This window comes from Carassius auratus, unplaced genomic scaffold (assembly GCF_003368295.1).
Source record: "Carassius auratus strain Wakin unplaced genomic scaffold, ASM336829v1 scaf_tig00016366, whole genome shotgun sequence".
NCBI lineage: Eukaryota > Metazoa > Chordata > Actinopteri > Cypriniformes > Cyprinidae > Carassius > Carassius auratus.
The window spans coordinates 80,580-103,542 of record NW_020524669.1 but is presented as its reverse complement, the minus strand read 5'-3'; the positions used below and the strand labels follow the sequence as shown (position 1 = coordinate 103,542).

General features: G+C 37.0%; 1 protein-coding gene and 1 long non-coding RNA gene across 2 annotated transcripts; both read right to left on the bottom strand.

Annotated features, from left to right (window-relative positions):
- Positions 1 to 750: 750 nt before the first annotated feature.
- LOC113075113 (lipopolysaccharide-induced tumor necrosis factor-alpha factor homolog) lies at positions 751 to 7,340 on the bottom strand. Its single transcript, XM_026247851.1, has 8 exons — positions 7,171 to 7,340; positions 6,197 to 6,306; positions 5,444 to 5,527; positions 5,327 to 5,371; positions 4,424 to 4,471; positions 4,148 to 4,174; positions 1,537 to 1,675; positions 751 to 1,461 (listed from the first exon to the last, which is right to left on the bottom strand). The coding sequence occupies exons 1-8, from the start codon at positions 7,323 to 7,325 to the stop codon at positions 1,356 to 1,358; spliced, it is 714 nt and encodes a 237-aa protein (XP_026103636.1). The 5' UTR covers positions 7,326 to 7,340; the 3' UTR covers positions 751 to 1,355.
- An 11,110-nt stretch (positions 7,341 to 18,450) lies between these two features.
- On the bottom strand, positions 18,451 to 22,046 carry LOC113075112 (uncharacterized). Its single transcript, XR_003280891.1, has 3 exons — positions 21,906 to 22,046; positions 21,550 to 21,655; positions 18,451 to 18,488 (listed from the first exon to the last, which is right to left on the bottom strand). It is a non-coding gene; the product is annotated as an uncharacterized LOC113075112 (long non-coding RNA).
- Positions 22,047 to 22,963: the final 917 nt, after the last annotated feature.

Sequence of the window (22,963 nt, the reverse complement as noted above, 5' to 3'; positions counted from 1 at the left end):
GCTAAAACACCAAAATCATAATATATGACACATACCTGTGTGTTTCTGCAGTTGGTTTCAGATCGGGATGTTTGTTAAGAGGTTTGTAAGCATTCTAGTAACAAATAAAGATTTGGACAGTAAGTCTGGAGCTATGTGTTCTCAATAAGATTAAATTATTCCTCCAGACAGTGAGGACAGGTAATAATGCTGATTAGAATCTAGTATGCCATCTAGTGTTTAAGAAAGGAAACACACTATTGCTCTCAAAATGAGTTTGTATGACAATTCATTCAGTATATTTCACACTCTAGTGCTGGGAACGAATCTCAATACGTGAAATAAAACCAAAATCATTGGTCTTTTGTGGTGAAAACTCGTCTGCATGGACCAGGACCTCTGTGAACTGGACTGTGGTCGATGGAGACTCATATTTGGGGTAAAATGAAGATGACATTTCTGTAAAAACACTGAAACCCATCGCAGACATTTTCCCTCAACCTTTGTCTTTGCATTCATTAGACTTCAATTAATTTCCTTTTATTTTTTCATTGATAGATAATTTATTAAATGTTTTCCTGAAATATTTTAGTTGGGTGTTCATCTAACCATTTTTTTTATTTTACTACTTGTTTTAGAATGTTCTGAGTGGAGTCAATCAAAAGCAATATTCCCATAATGTTTGCACAATTATAAAACGAAATGTTCCCTTAACATTTGCATATAAGTGTTATTAAGAGAAAGCCGATGAACATGCACATGTGAATGTAATTGTCTTTATTGTGCATATTGAAAATGTCATCAGGGTGTCCTGGAAATAAAGGTGGCCAGAGGGGCACAGAAATTTTTTTGGAGGTAACTACAGTAAAGGGTAGCTATATAGAGTACAACTTTTTTTAGCATGCACTGAATTTTTTTTTAAGTACAAGGCACACCTTACTGTATTAATTTTAGGGAAATTATTTATTGTACAACAAACATTTTGCTTTACTGTATTTACTTTTTTTTACATGTATTTGTCACAACATTTTATTATATTTTATAATGAATAAAAATGAACAAAATTAATGGTGCCACTTTTTTTCTGTTATTTTACAGATTTATTTCTTAAAATAATTTTAAAGAACCCCTGTTTGGGGTCAATTATAGCATTTGATCTTGTCTGCTTAAGAGCAATTTGTACATATATTATCATATATTCACACATTACAACTGACAGATGTAGGTTCAAAGCATTACAATAGTTTTTTCTAACACACACAGTCTCTGAGAAACCAAAGGAAATGCAAGAAGTGCTGCAACCAACCATGCTTTCCCCCTAAAGACACTCAAAGTTTTTATGTTGGTCTATCAGATTTTCTTTGTTTCAGAGCAAGCTACATGCGTTTGTACACACTGACGATGGTTTTGCAGTTGGGACAGGTATGCTTTACATCCTTGCAGCCGTTCACACAGAAAGGAATCAAACAACACGGCCAGATCCTGGAATGAAACAAATGAGTGTGTTTTCTTTTCTCATATCAGATACATTTGAATCTGATGAATATGATTCCTTACCCTAAAAGGCCAAGAGTTCCAACGAGGACCCACACCAACATGCCATTGACATATTTTACCTCTGTCACGACCTCCTTCTGGCAGTAATGACATTTCATCCGTCCCGCAGCAGTAGTCAGATGTGGTGGAATAATTACAGCTTCAATAAATACATAGGAAAAAGAGTTGAAGGGGTCATATGATGCGATTTCAAGTTTTCCTTTGTCTTCAGAGTGTTACAAGCTCTTGGTGCATAAAGAAGATGAGTAAAGTTGCAAGGACTAAAGTATCAAACCCAAAGAGATATTCTTTAAAAATGTTAAGAGTCAAACAATCACCCCTGAAACAGCTTGTTTAAAGACGCCCCCACATGTCTACATCACAATGTTCACGCAAAGAAAGAAGCGTAAATTAGATTCTTGCTGTTGCCACTGTCACCATGTTGTGTAGACACGATTTCGTTGTAAAAGCAAAACTACTTTTTTTCTTCCAAAAGTGGACATAACTAGAAATCAGTGGTTAAGTTGTTTTTACCACACTGTTTCAGAACAGTTCAACCCAAATATTCAGATGTGTGCTGCACATATTGCAGAGTGTAAAGATATTGCAACTCATGAAACTCTGGCTGTTTCTAGCAGTGTATTACACAGCGTCCCCTTGGAATTATAAGGTTCTATCTGCGTTCTGAGTAGTTTTGAGATATTGAGCTTTAAAGTTTTTGTGTTCCATAGACTTCTGTAGATAGAACCTTTTTGTTTTTTCAATAAAAAATCCCAAAATGTACACAACTTAAAATAAAACATCACATAATGTAAATAAATTGTCACAGAATAAGAATATGTGAATAACTCAATTTTGTCAAAAATGTCAGATAGAACCTTATAATTCTAAGGGGACGACATATTCTTTTTTCTTTAATATATATTGTAAGACTGAACAGTGATGTGAAGAACATAAAGATTTAAAAATAGTTTGTTTAAAAATATTTTGAGTTTCTATGTCATTAACACTCAAAGAGAGACCTCAACAATGTTGACAATGGTGACTCCCAGCATGCATATTATATATATATATATATATATATATATATATATATATATATATATATATATATATATATATATATATATATATATAATTTTTCTAATTTTTTTTTTTTGCTATAATAAGTTCCAAAGACACATTGTTACTGCAAAAAAAAAAAAAAAAAAAAAAACCTTAGTGTTGAAAAGTCACGGTTCAAGAGCACAACTAAAGTAAACACTGATCTCCATCGTGAGAGAAAAAAAACACCTAAACATATTTAACTCTCCATAATATCTTCTGTAGATATCTGACAGAAATAAAGTCATTCTGGTTATTAATAAGTGGAGCTGGTGAAGCTGTTTTAGGAGTTGTTTAATCAGATCTTGAGAGATTTGTGTCTGAAGTCAGTTGTAGTTCTTGTGTTTCTCTTTCCTTTAGTGATTCTGTTTGTTAATAGCAGGTGTTCATCACTAATGCTCAATCATCAGTCAATCACAGAATTATCTCATTAACTTCACTGATTCAGTATTACTCAAACACTCTGTAGTGTGCACACATTATAAGTGTTCATTTAAAACTGAGGATTTTGTTGTGGGGTTTAAAGAGTTAAAGATTTAAACATAATTTAACAGTGATAAACTGTAATTAATTTATGGCAACAAACTGGTAGCCAGTTAATAACTGTTTTTCTACAGTTTGTTGCTGTTAAGTCTAGGAAAAAAACAGCAATATACTGTAAAACGTAAAATTCACAGTTACCAAATAAAAAAAAAGTGAATCTGACTAAAATATTTGTGAACATCCATAGAAAAAAAGTTATGCAAAGTTAAACACTGATAATGAGAGTAAATATTGAACTTGACTGTATTAATGTGTTTTTACACAAGAGAGATCGTTTAGTTTAATGTAGTTTTGTTGTTCACCATTGTGCTGGAGAGTAGAGATTGTGCTTCGGTCAGTGATGAGCCACAAACACTGATCTTTGTTGCTTTATATAAAGACAGTAAATGTGGAGTCGCTGATACAGTGGTGATCTCTGTGTTAAGTACTTCAGCAAATCCATGTGTGCTATAGCTGACAACAATATTTTCCTTCACACTACTAACATCGTATGAATGTTAGTTTTTAAACTTGAACAGATTGAAGCAGTGGGAGTGGAGTTAATTTCCATGGTAGAATTACGGTAAAACACTGTAAAAAGTTGTAAATTAATGGTTGATACTCAGCTGTAAATTATTTTTTATATTATTAGTTTTATTGTTTTTGTATTGTGCCAGAACACACTGCATTACAGTAAGGGGTGTAATGCTGTCACACACTTGAGGTATTTAGCCAATTACAATGAACTGGATAACAGGCCAATCACAGCACACCTCGCTTTTCAGATTGGTGAGATTTGTTAAAATCGACTCGTTTCAGAAAGGTGGTACATAGAGGAGCAACAATAATGAACAGTATGTGGAAAATAAGCAACATCATATGACCACTTTAATACTGATAAAAATGTATAATATTATGATTTTAAACCTCTAACATGTAACACCGATACATTGTGCTTGATGAAACCTTCTAGTATTTGAACACAAAGTAAGGCTTTACTTCTTACCCTGGGCCGGAGCAGGAGCCGCTGGAGCTGAAAGAGAAACAAGCTGGGGATGAAAACCCACAGAACCAGACACTCATAGCTCTCATCTGTTAATAAGTTCAGCTTATTTATTTATCTCAGGTTTAACATTAACAATTATTTGAGTTCAGACATCACAGTGCACTTCAAAAGATTAACAAAACAAAGCACTACTGATGTCCTCTAACATGTCACACAGATTAATCTTGTGCTTGATAAAAATTTGAACACAGAGTAATCTAAGGGTTTACTGCTCACCTTGGGCCGGCGAAGGACCTTGGACCACATGAATTACAGGCTGTGTCACTGGAGTTGAAAGAGAAACAAGCTGGTGATGAAAACCCACAAAACCAGATGCTCACAGCACATCAACACTCACCAGGGACAGGCACAAATGCAGGCTGAGCTGCAGCCACAACTGAGGTAATTTTCTTTTAAGTGTGACTTAATTATGTTATCCACTGTGTTATCATGAGTGATATGACTGATCGTCTTATAGCTAATAGAGTCCCGATCAGCCAGTTGCCAACATTTTAATTTATGCATTTTTCTGCATTCTCTTTTATCCAAAGTGCATTCAGGCTATCAATTTTTACCTATCATGTGTTCCCAGGGAATCGAACCCCCAACCTTGTGCTTAATAACGCAATGCTCTACCATTTGAGCTACAGGAACACTAACTAATTTTAACTGCCAAGAGTTCAAGTTGTGAGGAACCGAGATCAGCGGAATGCGTGGATTCCAAAAAATGAGAGAACCTGCGTCAAACGTTTCAACTCAAACATTGTTAAAGTGAAAGCTTTAATAGTAGCTGCTGACAATTACTGACATTAAACACTGTAACATCAACGAATGGTCAGATGAATAAAAATAAAAGGGATAAAAGGAAGGTTAACGCAGGTAAATAAGATCACTTGTGACCTGACTTACTTGATATCCCTCATATCATCTGTTAGTAACTTCAGCTTTCACAATATTGCTATTTTATCTTTATTTCAGGTTTTACAATAATTATTTGTATCCAAACATCACAGTACACTTAAAAAGATTAGCAAAACAAAGCACTACTTATGTCCTATAACATGTCACACAGACGAATCTGGTTCCTGAATAAAATCTCTAGTGTTTGAACACAGAGTAATCTAAGGGTTTACTGCTCACCTTGGACTGGCGGAGGATTTTGGACCATCTGAATCACAGGCTGTCCTGGAGATGAAAGAGAAACAAGCTGGTGATGAAACGCACAGAACCAGACACTCACAGCACATCAGCACTCACCAGGAGCAGGCATATATACAGGCTGAGGTGCAGGCATGACTTGCATCTGGGGAGGTTGAGGTTGGTAAACGGTGGTCATTGGAGCTGGAAAACAGACAACCATCATCTCCAAATGGTGGCATGACATGAGGATTTATTTTCTTTTTTTAAAAGGTTGGATTTGTCTTATTCATCAAATTGATTTACATTTATAACTTAAGCATAAAAAGTGTTTCCAGTAAACACTGACATTCAGACCATTGTTGCTGTTGTTGTTTTTTAACTTAAATTACAGGGTTTTTTTTAACAATTGCTAGCTTTTCTCAATACTTCGGTCACTTTTCCAAAACTCTTCACACAGTCCCCTAACCAACTTTCATCTTTGCACAGCAGCTCAGTCCACACTCAAAATGCACTTAACTACCAAAACACTTTATATATTTCTCAAACGAACTCATTATTCCAAAACACTGGCAAATATTATGTAAATATATGCTCAATTTTAGATAGCAAATATTGCAGTCAGTCGGAAAAAGTGAAATAAGTCTCATCTTTTCTAGAAATGCTGGGTGTTTACAGTAACACTGTGGAATGCGGAAACATTCCTTCTGAAATAAGTCTCATGTGCTGTGATGTATGCGAGATGTAGATGTTTAAGTTATGCTGGATGTCATGACTGTCAGTGGTGGGCTGTGTACGGTAGACCACGATCATTGATGGAAAAAAATGACGCCATGAACATGGTTATGGTTCAGAACCAGAGGGTCAGCTGACCTGGCTGGGTTTGATAGGCGACCTGCATTCCTGGGCCGGGTATGTTGTTTGGGGCAACTGGTGAATATGGAGGAGGCAATTTTCCTTTTTCCATCAACAGCAGCCTGTAACTGAGAAAACATGTGCTTTACAGATACAGCGTGACAGATCCATATTCAACACTGGCAAGGGGATTTTCTTTTAAGTGTGACTTAATTATCAACTGTGTTCTCATGAGAACTGATCGTCTCAGTTTGAGTCCCGATCAGCCAGTTTGCCAACATTTTAACTGCCAAGAGTTCAAGTTGTGAGAAACAGAAATCAGCGGAATGCGTGGATTCCAAAAAAAGAGAAGAATCTGCGTCAAACGTTTCAAATGAAACATTGTTAAAGTGAAAGCTTTAACAGTAGCTGCTGACAATTACTGACATTAAACACTGTAACATTAACGAATGGTCAGATGAATAAAAATAAAAGGAATAAAAGGAAGGGTAATGGAGGTAAATAAGATCCCTTTTGATCCTGATTTTGAGAATTACCTGATATCCCTCATATGATCTGTTGATAAATTCAGCTTTCATAATATCGCTATTATTTTTATCTTAACAATTATTTGTGTTCAGACATAACAGTGCACTTAAAAAGCTTAAACAAAAATCTAACTGTGGAACAAGCAATAAACAATTATTTAAAAAAAAATTAATGAAACAAATTGGATTTTATTTTTATTATGATAATATAAACCTTATCACTTGTGTATTCAAAACATTTTCTGTTTATTAATAGCTACATTTGCAAAAATCTTTCCTGTTTTATTTATGACTTACAAATATGAATCACATTAAGTTTTCAGTAATCTTAACACTGCGAACATTTATGTATATAAATTATATGCAATTCAAATACATTAATCTTAAATGTATATGGTTGTCTGTGGAAACAGATAATCTGAAATCAATCCAAAATTCCCAAACTCTATGTAATATGACACATACCTGTGTGTTTCTGCAGTCGGCAGAAAGCTGTGAACTCTCTTACAGTATGCTCTTGCCCCGAAAAGACACTGAGATATTATAAAGAGTCTGTTTCTGTTTTTCAGAATTTGGTAAAGATAAGGGGTGGAGCTTAAAGTACAGTCATGAGGGCCCATGATAATTCAGATTCAAAATTTTCACATAGTACTTTTACAAAACTCCCAAATTTTAGTGCAAACACCTCCTTTAGTTTCCCATCACCATTTAAACCATGCTTATAACTGTCAGCTTATCATTTTCAGTCTCAGACTTAAATGCTTGAGATACAGATAACCTCAATTTACATGCTGAAGTAAAAACTTTTGGTAAAATTTATGATGCTTTTTTTAATTTGTGTGTATTCATGGGATGTCACACAGTGTTGCAGCTGCCATTTTTTAGGATCGTCAGTCTGCTATGCTTTTATAACAATAAATCACAATGGATTATTTACCAAAAGATGTGGATGTATGGAATTTCTTTGAATAAATATTTCCTGTAAGCATAGATGCGTCTTTACATTTTAGAATTTATTAACCAAGATCATAGTGAAACTCGCAAGAGGTTAAATTTGCGCGTGAAACTGATGATTTACCAGAAAACGTTAAATTTCCACCTAAAGCTATTATAACATCGAGATGTGAGTCTAGTTACACTGCACTTAACTTTGACGAACCACACTTCGATCTGCAAACAAACAAATGATGAAGAGGAGGATGATGACAGTCCAGCACAAACAAGGAGAAAAGTTTGTAATTTTAGTTTCTACATTCTTATTTTTATTAGTATTAGTATAATATGCCTTATATGCCTTGATATTAGTATAATAATTATAGAAGAACATTATTTTCAAATAATCTCAGTTCACTAAATATAAGCTAGTTGCAGTAATTTTTACGATGACAATTACGACAATAACAAGCTTTTACAGTTGTTATGTAAGCAGATTTGTATGTACAGGTGCTCACCAGCCAAAACACATGTAACTGATTTCAGTCGATGAGTCGATGAAAGTAAGTTCAAGTACATGTCTGCTCTGACCATGTAATATCATGTAATATAATACTTTCTGCAGCAATTGGGGGAATCTTAGCTGAAGAGACTAACTGATCAACAGGAAGATATGGATCTATTGAAAGTGTATTTTTCAAGCATTTTATTATAGGATTCAATGTTAAAATTGTGTGAAAAGAGTTTTTTCTATTTTATTAATTTAAAAGTATAGTTAACCCAGAATTCTGTCATTTACATTATTACATCTTTTTTTCTTTCTTTTTTAAACCCCTGACATTTTGTTTTTCAGCAGAACTCAAAAAAAAATAATACTTTAAAGAATGCTGGTAATCAAAACATACAGGTTTATCGCGTGTAGACGACATGTAAATAATTGATATTTTTGGGTAAACCCTCTCTGTAATTAGGGAGATACACACTTTAAATTTCAATCATACTGGACCCAGCCATTAAATTGCTAGAATTAAATGGGTAAATAACAATAAATAAATAGTATTTTAAACACACACTTTAATATCATATGATTTAATTCCGTTTTCTTGCATTCAGTTAGACCTTTAGTAATAGATACGTGTGCATTAAATGCTCTTTACATGAGAAGAAATGAAAGCTCCCAAGCAAATAACTAAATGGACTAAGATGCGGAAAGACATGCAGCACAGTGGAGCAACAACCAAGAACAGTATTCACTGATAAAATTATTCAAAGTGATAGTTATATTTATTAAAATTAATTTTACCAAGTACAATATGTTTCATTCCGGGCATTGCACTGCGATGACACATTCCTATTTCTTTACATCAATCAGCTTACATTCATCATTAAAGTATGTTTCAGCCTAGTTGAAGGGGGATTCCTAACATTCCTCTCTGTAACAAGCCACACAGGAAAGTACACTTTATTTACTTCTCAGAAATGGGCTTTATGTACTCCTCATAAATATGCTTAAAGTGAAATTTAAGTATACTTGACTAATACTTACATAAAGTCTAAATATATTGGAGCTATACTTGTGCTCTAGAATTCGCTCATGAAACACTCATGAAAGGAATGCCAAATAGCAGCCTCTCTTCATTTTCTCACTGTAATAACCTTCGGCTAAAGTTCTCTGCTCTAAAGTTGCCCTTGCGTCCAACCCTTGCCATAAAGCTTTGGCGGTTGCGAGGTACTTGGGGTGAGCCTAACCTGATTTTACCAAGTGAGACATGTTCCTGGGACAACATCGTTGTTGACCCTGGAACAACATTGTGATTAACCAATCAGATTTGAAGAACCAGTTTATAGATTTTGTGAAGTTTATGCTTAAAATCAGTGTTTGGTGCTTGTACATCAGTGTCATTCATCTATCATTTCCTCTGATTTTAGGGATAACTCATGGTTAAGGTTAGGTTTAGGTGTAGGGATATGGTTAAGAATATATTTTTGGAGTAAAATGTTGTTCCAGGGTCAACAAAATATGTTGACCTAGGAACACATCGGACTTGGCAAAATCAGGACGTGCTTGGGGTGATGTGTGCGACCTGGACTATGAAAACAGTTCTGCACTGGAGTTTTTTACACTTCACACGCACCTCCCCTTCCTACAGTGAGCTGTTGGATGTGGTTACCCACGCAGATAAACTAGTCCTGCACCTGACCACCCCCTTCTTCCCAGACTTCCACCAAGAGGTTTCAAGGTCCTAGAAGCAGCCTTATTCAGAACGCATCACAAACACTACTGCCACGGATTTCACCACCATTGTTTTCGCCCATTGCAATGAGGACACTATTGTCTTCCCTATGCATTCAGTCTTTCATGTTATGTCTTCGCCATTTCAAAGCAGGCCGCACAGTTATGGTGAGTTTGTTCCACAGACTTTTGGGTCTAATGGCAGCAGCGTCCCCTGTAATCCATCTAGGCTTACTTCATATGCGTCCAGTTCAATGGTGGAAGAAAGGCCAAAGGATTTCACCCCATTGTTATCCACATTGAACGATTTCAGTGACACAGAAGTGTGTTCTGACGATAAAGACCTGGATGTCTGCCAAATTTCTTTGGAAAGGAGTTTGCCTAGGGGTCTATTTTTGCCGTTAGACTGTCATGACAGATGCACCATTGACAGGTTGGGGGGCTGTTTGTCAAGGACGCCCAGCCCATGGGACTTGGACAGATGCACAGCAAAGGTGGCACATAAACACATTGGAGCTGCTAGTCTTTTCTAGCTCTCCAATATTTTTCCAAGATTGCTGAATGGCCATCATGTATTAATCAGGATGGACAACATAGCGGTTGTGTCGTATTTATATCACCAAGGAGGATTACGCTCTCGCCCCATATGCAGGCTGGCAAGGAACATCCTTCTATGGTGTCAGAACAGATTTCTGTTGATCAGAGCGGTTCATGTACCTGGACACTGAACTTCAGAGCAGATTTGCTCTTGAGACAGAGCCTGGAGGAAGGAGAACAGAGGTTACACCCCCAAACGATGAGGTATAAATGGCAAGCATTTGGAAAGGCAGAAGTGGACTTATTCGCGTCGAGCACAACTATGTATTGCCCACAATGGTCCACCCCCCCCCCCCAAATCACCCCTGGGACTGGACGTTGTAGCCCACGAATGCCCCAGAACCAGTTTGTCTGCTCTTCCACTTATGTGGCTAATTCCAGTGGTGCTATCTAGAATACGGTTGGACAGAGAGGAACAACTATTGTTGGTAGCTCTGTGGTGGCCATGGTTCAGCCATGGTTTGCTGAACTGATCAGTCTGTTAGTGGGTTCTCCATGGAAGAGTCCCCTCAAACAGGACTTGCTGTTGCAAGGACGGGGAATGATCTGGAACCCAAGGACAGATCTATGTAAGTTGTGGGCGTGGCCTTTGAGCGCAGTGAGTTAATATGTCCCGGTCTCTCAGTAGAGGCCACCAAGACTATAATTAATTCTAGGGTTGTTTCTATGAGACGTTTATATGCTTGAAATGTAAACTGTTTACTACCTGGTGTAGATTTCGTAATATGGGTCCGGCTTACTGCCCTGTCACTTCAATACTGGAGTTTCTTCAAAACAGTTTTTCAAAGGAAGTAACACCAGCCACTCTTAAAGTTGGCTGCCATATCAGCTAACCAAATGTACGTAGATGGCGTTTCAGTGAGTCGTCATTCCCTGGTCTCTCGATTTATGCAGGGTTAGTGATGGCTTCGGCCTTTCCGCCCTGCAGAGTTCTATCATGGGATCTATCCATTGTATTACAAGGGATATCAGGACATCTGTTTCAGCCCTTGGAAACTGTGTCTGAAAAACTCTAAAGACAGCCCTACTTTTAGCTTTTTCTTCCCTCAAGAGAGTTGGGTATTTACAGGCTCTTTCTATTTCACCTTTGTGCATGGACTTGTCACCAGGATTTGTGTACGTTTTGCTGTGACCAAGGCCTGACTATGCCCCCTCCCCCTTCAAATCCTTTTTCTGCTTCAAGCAGGTGGTCTTGGAGGCTTTCTCCCCCACTGAGGTGGGGTTAAGACATCTAAGCCTTTGTCCTTTGAGGGCGCTGAAGATCTATGTTGATCGTACAGCCCAATGCCATGAGTCCGACCAGCTGTTCATTTGTTCTTGGGGTAAAATACAAGAGAACAAGATGGCGCCGTCTGTTGTCGTCTGCGTTTTTTAGTTTGTTTGTGTCTATGTGATTGCTGTTAGGACAAATTGCATCGACACTTTTAGTGTATGACCATCAAACACTTTTAAATTTGAGAATCTCCAATGAAGCACTGCAAGATCAAACACCATCATGATACTCGCCTCCTCCCTTCCTGGCGGATCTACCTGTGTGGCTACATCGCCTACCATACTATGCTCCGGTGAATAAGTGTCGGAAAAGATGGGGTAAGCTTGGCAGTGTGGCCATCAAGCTCAAGATCCTGTTGCAGGCAAGCAATAAGTTGAACACTATGCTCGATCGAATAACAAGGGAAGGTGATAGTAACCGCTCCTACATTTGGCATTCAAATCTGGATGCCTATGCTTGAAATATACACATCCTACCTAACATGGGAGATCAATGACATCTACACCTCTCGCCTCGCCTCCGCCGTTGCTGCCGTGGCATTTCGGTAAATTTTCTTCGCCTGCTGCGCAGAGCATTGCAGCAGACGGAAGACCCTGTGCAGATAAAAATGGCCTTGATCAATGCGAGGACTTTTATTCTTAGAGACTTCTGCACTGCCCAATCATTAGTCTTTCTATTTATCACTGAAACGTGGCTTTCAAATGAGATTTAACTGATTTAAGCTGTTACCACCCAAGTGTATATATTTTAATTCCCCCCACTCTGTGAAAAGGGGGGACAGCTTGGCTAAAATTTTTAAAGACTGTTTTCAGTGTTGGACTGTACAAAGAACTGTATACAACAGCTCCGAATTGCAGTCATTTGTGCTGGACTCTGACACTACACCAGCTGTTGCTGAGGTCTATTGGCCTCCAAAGCCACATAAAGACTTCATAAAGGATTTCTCAGTCTTTTTGGGGGTATTATGCCAAATTTTGAGTGATGTTTATTTGTAGGGGATTTTAATATTCACATATGTTGCCCCCTAGACACATTTACTAAAGATTTTATTAATTTAATAGAAGATTTTGACTTAGAGCAGCTTGTTACAAAACCTACACACATAAAGGGGCACACTCTTGATCTTATTCTGTCCCATGGGATACTGTTGGGTGATACTGAGATATGTGACCAGTTTTTCTGATCATAATCCTATTATCTTTAATATGCCGCTAACACTAAATACTATACATTTCCATAAAACTGCCATTAAGACGCGGAAAATCACTGCTGCTACCTAGCGTTTAAGAAGTTTTTTCACTATCCTGAACTTGCCTCACCAGAATTAAGCCTGGACGAACTACTTTATAATTTTAATTCTGTATGAGGTACAATTTTAGATGATGTCACTCCAATGAGAACAAAACATCAGAAGTCAATCCCTGAGAGTGAATAATACTACTCGGACTCTGAGACAGGCATGTTGAAGGGTTGAAAGGAAATGGAAAAAGGATAAATTACAGATCTCCTATGAGGTGCTTAAAGCCTCCCTTTTTAAGTATCAGAATGAGTTGAGAGTGGCCAAATCAGATTATTTTTCCACCCTTGTAGACAAGAATGACAGTAACCCTAGAATCCTTTTTAATGTGATTCGTACTGTGCTGAACCCTGTTGTTTCTATTTACCCGACTGAGTCAGTGGCTCTATTCTGGCACGATTATTTAAACAAGTGTTTAATGTAATGGTTCCGACAGTTTTACATTTTATAAACAAATGCCTCGAGTTAGGAGTTGTTCCTGAGTATTTGAAACAAGCATCAGTGCAACCCAGGCTTAAAAGGCCTAACTTGGCTTCCTCCGGATTATCAAATTTCAAATCTCCCATTCTTGACAAAAATTTTAGACAAAGTAATCCTGTGCCGGCTTCAAACATTTTTGGTCGTCAACAAAATGTTTTATTTTTTTCAGTCCAGCCTTAGAAAATTTTCACTCTACAGAAACGGCTCTGGTAAAAGTGCTTAATGACATTTTCTTAGCCACTGACTCTGGAGACTCGGTAGCATTCTGGACTTAAGTGCTGCATTTGATACTGCATGACCAAAATGTCTTGCTGTCTCATTAAGAACACATAGTAGGCATCAGAGGCTCAGTCTTACATTGGTTTCAGTCTTATTTGACAAACAGGAGTTTCTCAGTTAACATCGGTAACTATCGATCTTCCTCTGTAAAGCTGACGTGTGGAATTCCTCAAGGCTCCACACTGGCCCCTATATTGTTTTCTTTATACGTGCTAACTTTAGGTACTATTTTTAGAAATACGACTTGAATTATCATTGTAATGCAGATGACAGACAAACATATTTTCCTCTTAAACATAAAAAGTCTAGAACAGATGCTGTTTGCCTTGAGGATGTTAAAGCTGATGTTTGGAATTCCTCAAGGCTCCAAATTCGCCCCTATGTTGTTTTCTTTATACATGCTTCCTTTAGGTACTATTTTTAGAAAATAGGACTTGAGTTATCATTGTAATGCAGACGACACACAAACATATTTCCCTCTTAAACATAAAAACAGTCTAGAACAGATGGCTGCTTGGCTTGAGGATGTTAAAGCATGGATGACACAGAATTTTTTAAGTCTGAATGAGAGTAAAACTGAGGTTATGGTATTTACATCTTCCAGTGTACATGACACAACAAATGTGAATCTTGGTGCCTTGGCACCTTATGTTAAGCCATATGTTAAAAACTTGGGATTGGTACTGGACAGTGCCCTAAAACTTGATAGACAGGTAAATCAAGTTGTAAAGGCAAGCTTCTACCAGCTTCGAACCCTGGTGAAAATTAAGTCTTTCCTTTAATTCTCTAATTTTAAAAATGTTATTCCACGAGGGAGGTTGCTTCATTGAAAGCCTTCCTTAGTGGATCTTCTATGGACGATAAAGGATGGTCCTCACAAAGCACTTTTGTCAAATTTTACAGCCTAGATGTGAGGACAGTTCCTGGCTTCCTGTTTTTTCTTTTATTTATTTTTTCATTTGGCCAGATGCTATCCTAAGATCCCAGCTATGTCAGGCGTGACAGTATAATAGAGTTCCCATACGGTGATGTCACCGCAGCATCGAAGTGACCTATGAAAGGAAACATCTTGGTTAAGGGTGAAGAGGCAACTAAAGCAAACACTATTCACCAAAATGGTAAGTTGAAAAAATAAATACAAATCTCAACCTTATTTCTCAATAAAGACCTTCTGTTTTAGATACTCCAGAAAAAAAAAGTGTGAAGCTGATGATCTTGTTTGTAGAGTTGTTCTATCATCTTCTTCTGAGATCTTGAGAGATTGAATGTCTTTTATTTCAGTTGATTTCATCTAAGGCTGTGGCTGAAGTCAACTGTAGTTTTTGTGTTTTCGCTTTTCTTCAGTGATTCTGCATCGTCAGTAATGCTCAATCAGTGCTTAATTAATCATATTATTATCTCATTATCTTTAACACTGCTTCAGTGTTACTTTAACAGTCTTTTTGAGTGGGATCATATGTTCAGAGCAGTGTTAATGTAACACTCTCGATTTTACTGTGTATGTTTTGTAGTAACCAAGAGACGTGTCATCAATCAGCTTACATTCATCAACAACTATGTTTCACCCGAGGGCCTTGTTGAGGGGGGATTCCTAAAATTCCTCCCTGTAGCAAGACACGCATTCAGGTAAGGTACTGTTTGAAGCCATACTCACAGTTTTACATGAAATGGACATAAACAATCAGTAACTGCTACGGACAACACTATGATAACGCTACAAACATGTCAGGAGTGTACAATGGCCTGCAAGCTCACATCAAAGACATTAATCCACTGGCAAAGTGTTCAAGAGTCACTGATGAACACTACAGAAAACAGCACACAGAACTTGACAAGACAAAATGATACAAGGTCACCGCATAAGAAAAATGAACAAACTAGAGACCACTTTTCTTTGCACTTTGTGCTGTTGATTCGGTGAGATCACTGAAGGAATATATTTTTGGTTTTGAAAGATGAATTTGGTGTGTTTGAGGTGAAAGCAAAAGCAATGTCTCCCACAATTTCAGCAATGCATAGACAAAACAAACAAAGGAAACTAAAGACTCGTGGGTGAGTCTGCAACACCTGAGGCTCACTTGACGAAAAAAGTTCTCATCTGGTGTTTCAAGTTTTTTTCTTTCTTAAATTTTTTTTTTTTTTTTTTTTTTTTCAGTGTACAGTAAAGCTGTAGATACCAGTGAATGATCTTTAAAATGCCATTATAATGAGGGAAGAAATGCCTTATTTACTTTTACATTATATATTATACTCTACAGTTGTTGAGGTGTACTCAGCCTGTATATCATCTGAAGATGTATGCAATCTGTAAAATATTAGCACTTAAGATTCATACATTTATGTTTACAATTTACTGAAATTCTTTATGACTGCAACCTTATAAGGGTTTTGTATGTTTTCCTGTAGTTTATATGTAAAGTTTTGTTGTTGTAATTTTTAAATCATTCTGGTAAAGAAACTGAATTTTGTACATTGCAATAAATACATGATCACTGTAGTCATATAAAAAAATAATTCTATAGACTAGGAATAGCATGTTTTAGAGTGGATAGCTCTGATACATGTTGTGTGTAGTGTTTGTTGGGAAAAAATACACGCAATGCCATTGACAGATCCCAATACTCTGTGTACAGTTAAGCTTTGACATCTAATGGATAAAGTTAAGTACTGCACCTAAACAAAAACTGAAAGCTCATTTTGTATAGATGTCAACCCAAAATAGGAGCACAAATTGTGTGGCTTTGACTTTCTAGCATTTTTTTTGTAATGTGTAACATATTTTTTGTATAAAAATATTGCCATTCAGTTCAACAATGAACTTGCCAAGGTTCTTCCTTAAAATGTTCTTCCTTTATTCTTTATAAAAGTTAAGACTCGTCCACGTCCTCCTAAAACACGCCCCACATGTCTATGTCACTGTGTGGGAAGATTTGCATAACACCACACAAATGTTCACGCAAAGAAAGAAGGTGTAACTTTTATTTTCATTGTTGCCCCCGCTGCCATGTGTTTTGTTGTGAAGGCGAAACTACTTTGTTTGGTCTTCCAAAAGAGGACATGACTAGAAATCAGTGGTTAAGTTGTATTTACAACACTGTTCCAGAACAGTTCAACCCAAAAATTCATGTGTGTGTAGCATTTTTATGTTTAAGTTGCACGATACACAATGCAATGTGTAAAAAGATAGTATAAAGCGCTATTAGGAGGGTAATTGTTTCTCAGGGGAATGTAAGTGATTTTCACCATTTACAGGGGGTAACTGGAAGTTAATGTTTTTCTCTCACCACCCCCGTAAAATCCCAAGGCCAAATTATTACCTACCATTTTTAGACAAACTCAGAGGTCATGTGGTAATTTAATTGCCGTCTAATTCCACATTTCTGAGTTTACAAGAAGTCGATTCAAAATTCAGTGCTGAACCCCTTTTTTGAGCACTCTTGAACACTGTAGGTTAACTGTTGTACTTCAGTGTAATTAGCTAAATAAGTGGATGGGTGATGCCATAAATTCACAATATATTCACAAATTCAAGACATAAATGTCACAAATTTATTCATCCCAATTTATCTCAACACACAAACAAACAAACTGAATATATACTGTAAATACAGTGCTGTGAAAAGGTTTTTGCTCCCTTGTTGTTGTTTTTTTTTTTTTTTGCATATTTGTCACACTTAAAAGATTCCGATCACACAAATTGTAATAGATAATGCAAGTAAATACAAAATGCAGCCTCAAATGGTGAATCAATTTATTAAGGGGAAAGAAAAAAGCTGTACAAACCTGCCTATCACGGCACTGTATATATACAAATTGATAGAGATATCTCAATAAACGTAGTAGAAGTAAATAGACTTTATGATATCTTCAATCACTCTTTATTGAATCGCTTTGAATGTCACAAATTTGTAATAAGGTAACAGTGCATAAAGTGATTTCTGGGCAACTCTTCAGTATTTTGGTGGATCTTCATGTTCTCTTGTGCAGTATGTTCTACATACGTTTGTAAATGCGGATGATCTTTCTGCAGTTTGGACAGGTGTGCTTCACATCCTTGCATGCATCCACACAGAATGGGATAAAACAACAGAGCCAGCACCTGAAAAACACAGCAGACAACCTCTGAATATCAGCGGCCTGTGAATTAAATACAGGCAATCTGTGCATACTTACGCAAAGATCGCAAGGCTTCCACAAATTAGCCAGGTGAGCAATCCATTGATATGTTCAGTTTCCGTGAGGACATCTGTCATGCAGTGAGGACAGGTAGTGCGGACCGGTACATCAGGAAAACTCACAACCACCATCTGTGCAGCTGTATATGTACAAATGCATCTATTAAACACACACACACACACACACACAAAACAGCTAGTGCAAGCTTGTGTTGCACAGTAAACCATTGTCCAAGAACATCAGACACCAACATCCGATCCACAAAAAGACACTTCTGTCTTTTGTCCTCTGCAGAAAACATTATATTTTAGTGAATTTCTCTGAGAACTGTTACAAAATGACAACATTCAGTCACAAACAATACACATGTAATATTCACTGCATGAATAAAAGCATGAGAAAGGATGGGTGTTGGGAGCTGAACACTCACCCACAGGGATCACCGTGGGCTGGACAGTGATGGTCGGATCCCCCAAACCCATAAGGAGGTGGTTGATAAGGTGGAGCTTGTGGACCTGTAAAAGAGTCAAAGCGCTGGCTAAAAACACTGAAACCCACTGCAGCGGAGGTGTACACTACCGGTTCGATGTTGGGAATTATTTAGATCAGAATTTGTTTTCAGAAAGCACTCTAATATGCTGATTTGGTGCTCATGGTCGTTGATTTCCTCTCTTGTATGTCATACTTATCCACCCTCTCCGATAGTATTCATCTAGTAATCATTAACTGATGGACTGGAGACATGTGGTTTACTTGTGGACTACTGTGATGTTTTTAGACTATGACGGTTGGCACGTTCAATAAAGAAAAATAAGGGACGCCTGGACACCCCTTGGGGCCACGATGACCACAGGTCCGATGACGTGCCAGTGATGGTAAATCACAGCTTAAAACATGTTTTCATAAAAAATACCACACGGTTAAACACAACCTGAGCTATAACGTATAACCGTGTGGTACACCTGTATTAACTCCGCTGCTGTAACATAGAGAGGAGCAGGATGAGAAATTGCTAATGAACTTTAGTAATTGTATTAGTTGGCGTGAACACAGATTTTGGATAAAATATTTGTCATTGTTTGCAGACAGTAACACCATCCAAACAGTGAAACCGCATAATAAATAACTGATCTACAAACATTTCTAAATTCATGTAAAACACAAAATTTTTAAAAATTATTATTGGTAAGTTAATCTATTTTATAGAGTCTATTGTTAATTCTACAGTAGCCTATTGTTCATTTGCTTCACATAGGCACTATATTTTTATTATTAACTATATCCATCTTATTAAAATAATGCTTTGTCTGACTGAACACCTTAACCATATTAAACAAATCAGTAACACTTTAAAATAAGGTTCATTAGTTAACTACATTAATTAACATTAAAGGGGGGGGGGGGGGGGTGAAATGCTATTTCATGCATACTGAGTTTTTTACACTGTTAAAGAGTTGGATTCCCATGCTAAACATGGACAAAGTTTAAAAAAAAAAAAGTTTTTTTCGAGTATGGCTCTGTGTGACGTTAGATGGAGCGGAATTTCCTTATATGGGTCCTGAGGCACTTCTCCCGGAAGAGTGCGCTCCCGTATAGCAGAGCACTGAGAGCACAACAGACTTCACTGATCAGAGCGAGAGCGTCGCGAAATGTCACAAAAGAAGTGTGTTTTTGGTTGCCAGGGCAAGACAACCCTGCACAGATTACCAAAAGAGAAACAGCATTAAGGGACCAGTGGATGGAGTTTATTTTTACAGAGCATCAACGGAGTTGTGCAAGTGTTTGTGTTTGTTTAGCTCCGCCCACACGTCACGCCTCCAGCCGGTCGTGTTTTTCCGGGAAAAATCGGTACAGACTATCTTTCTCTTATGAATATAATAAAACTAAACACTTTTTGGAGTTATGAAGGATGCAGTACTACTCTATAGGTACTCAAGATTAACAGGATATTGAGTGAAAACGAGCATTTCACCCCCCCCCCTAACTAATAATGAACTGCACTTATACAGCAATTGTTCATCTTTGTTCATGTTAATTTCCACATTTAATAATACTTTATTAAAATTGTGTTATTATTAGTTAATGAACCGTGAACTAACATGAACAAACAATGAACAGCTTTATTTCTAATAACTAACATTAAGAAAGATTAATAAATACTGTAACAAATGTATTACTTACTCATTGTTAGTTCATGTTACTTAATAAATTAACTAATATTTAATAAATGAACCTTATAGTGAAGTGTTACCAACAAATCATACCATATCATGATTCATTAACATTTTTTACATTATTTCTTAACAAATAGGCAACCTATGAAATCTACTGTGCCAGTAAAATGACTTGTTCGGTTTACTTAGTTTTGTCGTGGCCTCGAGATGCTATGTTGAGGGAACAACATCCATTTCTCGTGGCCACGACTTCTTATGTTGAGGGAACGTTATGTTTTTCTCGTGGCCACGAGTTTAATGCGTAAACAAACCTGCGTTAATAATAAATTCACATGATAAACTTCATGTGAATGCTGAAGATCACATGTAATACAGCCCGGTAGCCAGAGCATATGGTTAATATAATAATTATTTAAATCAAAATAAAAATCTGAATGAATCCATTTCTGATAGTCCTGGGTTGCTATGGTCACACAGATTTGTTTACGCATTAAACTCATGGCCATGAGAAAAACATATCGTTCCCTCAACATAAGAAGTCGTGGCCACGAGAAATGGATGTTGTTCCCTCAACATAGCATCTCGAGGCCACGACATAAGGATTTCGTTACCTTGACAAAATGATCTTGTGGCCACGGCATAATATGAGGTTCCCACGAGTTAATATGAGGTTCCCACAAATTAATATCCCTTGGCCACGACATATTATCACGTTCCCACAAGTTATTATTTTGTGGCCACGACAAAACTAAGTAAACCGAACAAGTCCCTTTACGGGCACCATAGTTAACAACACATGTAAACAAATCATGTTTTGCCACCAGGATCCTGCCAACATGGCGGAGAGGGAGCTATCGAGGGGAGGGGCTCTGTACTATGACGACAACTCCTCACTCTCAGTTGACTTCATTACCCGGGTTTTTTTCTTTCTGTAAATTGGGTTTTATTTTGATATTTGCTCTTTGCTGTTCAACTGTACAAAAGGAAGAAGTTGACTATGGCGTTCATGTTGTTTATTCATTAACCAGCCATTGTATTTGTGTAGCTCAGTGTTTTCTGTGGTAATATTATATGCTTTAAAACCAAGAATATTCTTTCAGGTACCCATTGATAAGCAAAGATATAGTGTGAATCATAGTGTTTTTAGACAGGGTTATTATACAATGGGATATCCCTTTAACCTTTTTACCAAGCATTAGGGTTAAGAGGGTTCAATACTTTATACATTGCTGTATAACGTACTTGCCTCATCAAGAGCCTATGGTGAAAAGGGTTACATCTACAAAAGACACTATTGAATATTGGCTCACATATAGAGGTTGCCATTGTAACTTCTATTACACAGCTGTGTAATCATCCTGTTCCTTCTTATTAGTGAGCGTGAAGTGGAAGATCAGCTGACCTGCTTGTGGTGGGTACACGGCCTGCTGGCCAGGGAAGTTTACGCCTGTCTGATTCATCTGAGGAAAAGAAGGAGGGGCTCTGTAGTCTTTCTCCATTATCAAAACCTGTGAATGCGAATAGTCGGAAAGTAGATGTTTCTTTATATCCGCCAAGTCATATTCTCTCCTTCCTAATCTTGTTCTAGTAATTTTCCTATTGCTAAAGTACATGCCACGAACAGTACACCCTTGTATATTATCATGATAGCCTTGACTTATCAATGCAAAGCTCAATAACATATGCCTTTATGTATTAGACGTATGAAAAAAAAGCATAATCTTCAATCTAAGTAAAAAATGTGTCCACAACACGTACCTGTGAGTCCCTTGTGTTGCTTCTCCTCTGAATGTACAGCAGAGTCTGGATGGCTGAGAGACAGCGAGAGGGCGTGGACCAAGATTATAATAGAATCAGTCAGAGAGAACAGCAGGCTACAGTCATAAATGGTGGAATAAAATTACAGGCTAGATAATGGTGGACTTACAGGGTCATCTTTAACTGGTTAAAACACGTGGGTTTGAATAACCTGCCGATTTTGCAACACAAAGAAAGCATTATTATCAGTTCAACTAAGTTATTTTTCCATTTGTTTATACTTGCTGTTAATGTTGTAGGACATTTTGGCTGATCAGCAGACAGACATGCTTTAGATGGCATTCTACACCACCTGAAGATTCTGAACATTTGTTTGATTTTCTTCTTGTAGTAACTTAAGAGGGTTGAATAGTTGTGTTTGATGAATGCAGTCGACACAATTACACTCATATTTTAATTTAATTTATTTTACTTGTCTTCATGCCATGCTGTAAAAAGGTCAAAATGATGTCACTTCCTGGGTGTCATAGTTTAAGCAATGTTACATCTTATGTAATAGGACAAAGACATGTAACAATGCATGTAAAATATAAGTTTGAAAAATTTTTTTTCAAAATAATTCAGAACTCCTATTTTTCGTTGTTATTTTTTTTATATAAATAGCCTTTTTGTGTAAATTACCATCTACAGACTATAAACCACTTTGTTTATCATGTTCTTATTTGATTTTAATTGTTTGATTCCTCTCTTATTATATCTGTAGTGTGTTCATACCCTGCTTATTTGTAATTTGTGACCAGATTGTGACCTTACTACAGTTGAGTTCCTCTCTTCCACTTCTTATGGGTGATGTACACACACTGTAAATGCATCATTTTATTTTGCTCTATCTTTTGTACTCATTGCTCATAAAACTTTAATGTGATAGTCCACCATGGGAGGAATTTTTCCATTAACCCACTAAAACAGATGATTGCTCTTCTATTCTACACTGAGTCATATCACTTCAATTTGTGTCCGGCGTTTCCTGGAACTAGTCAGTCATTAACCTCAGTGAG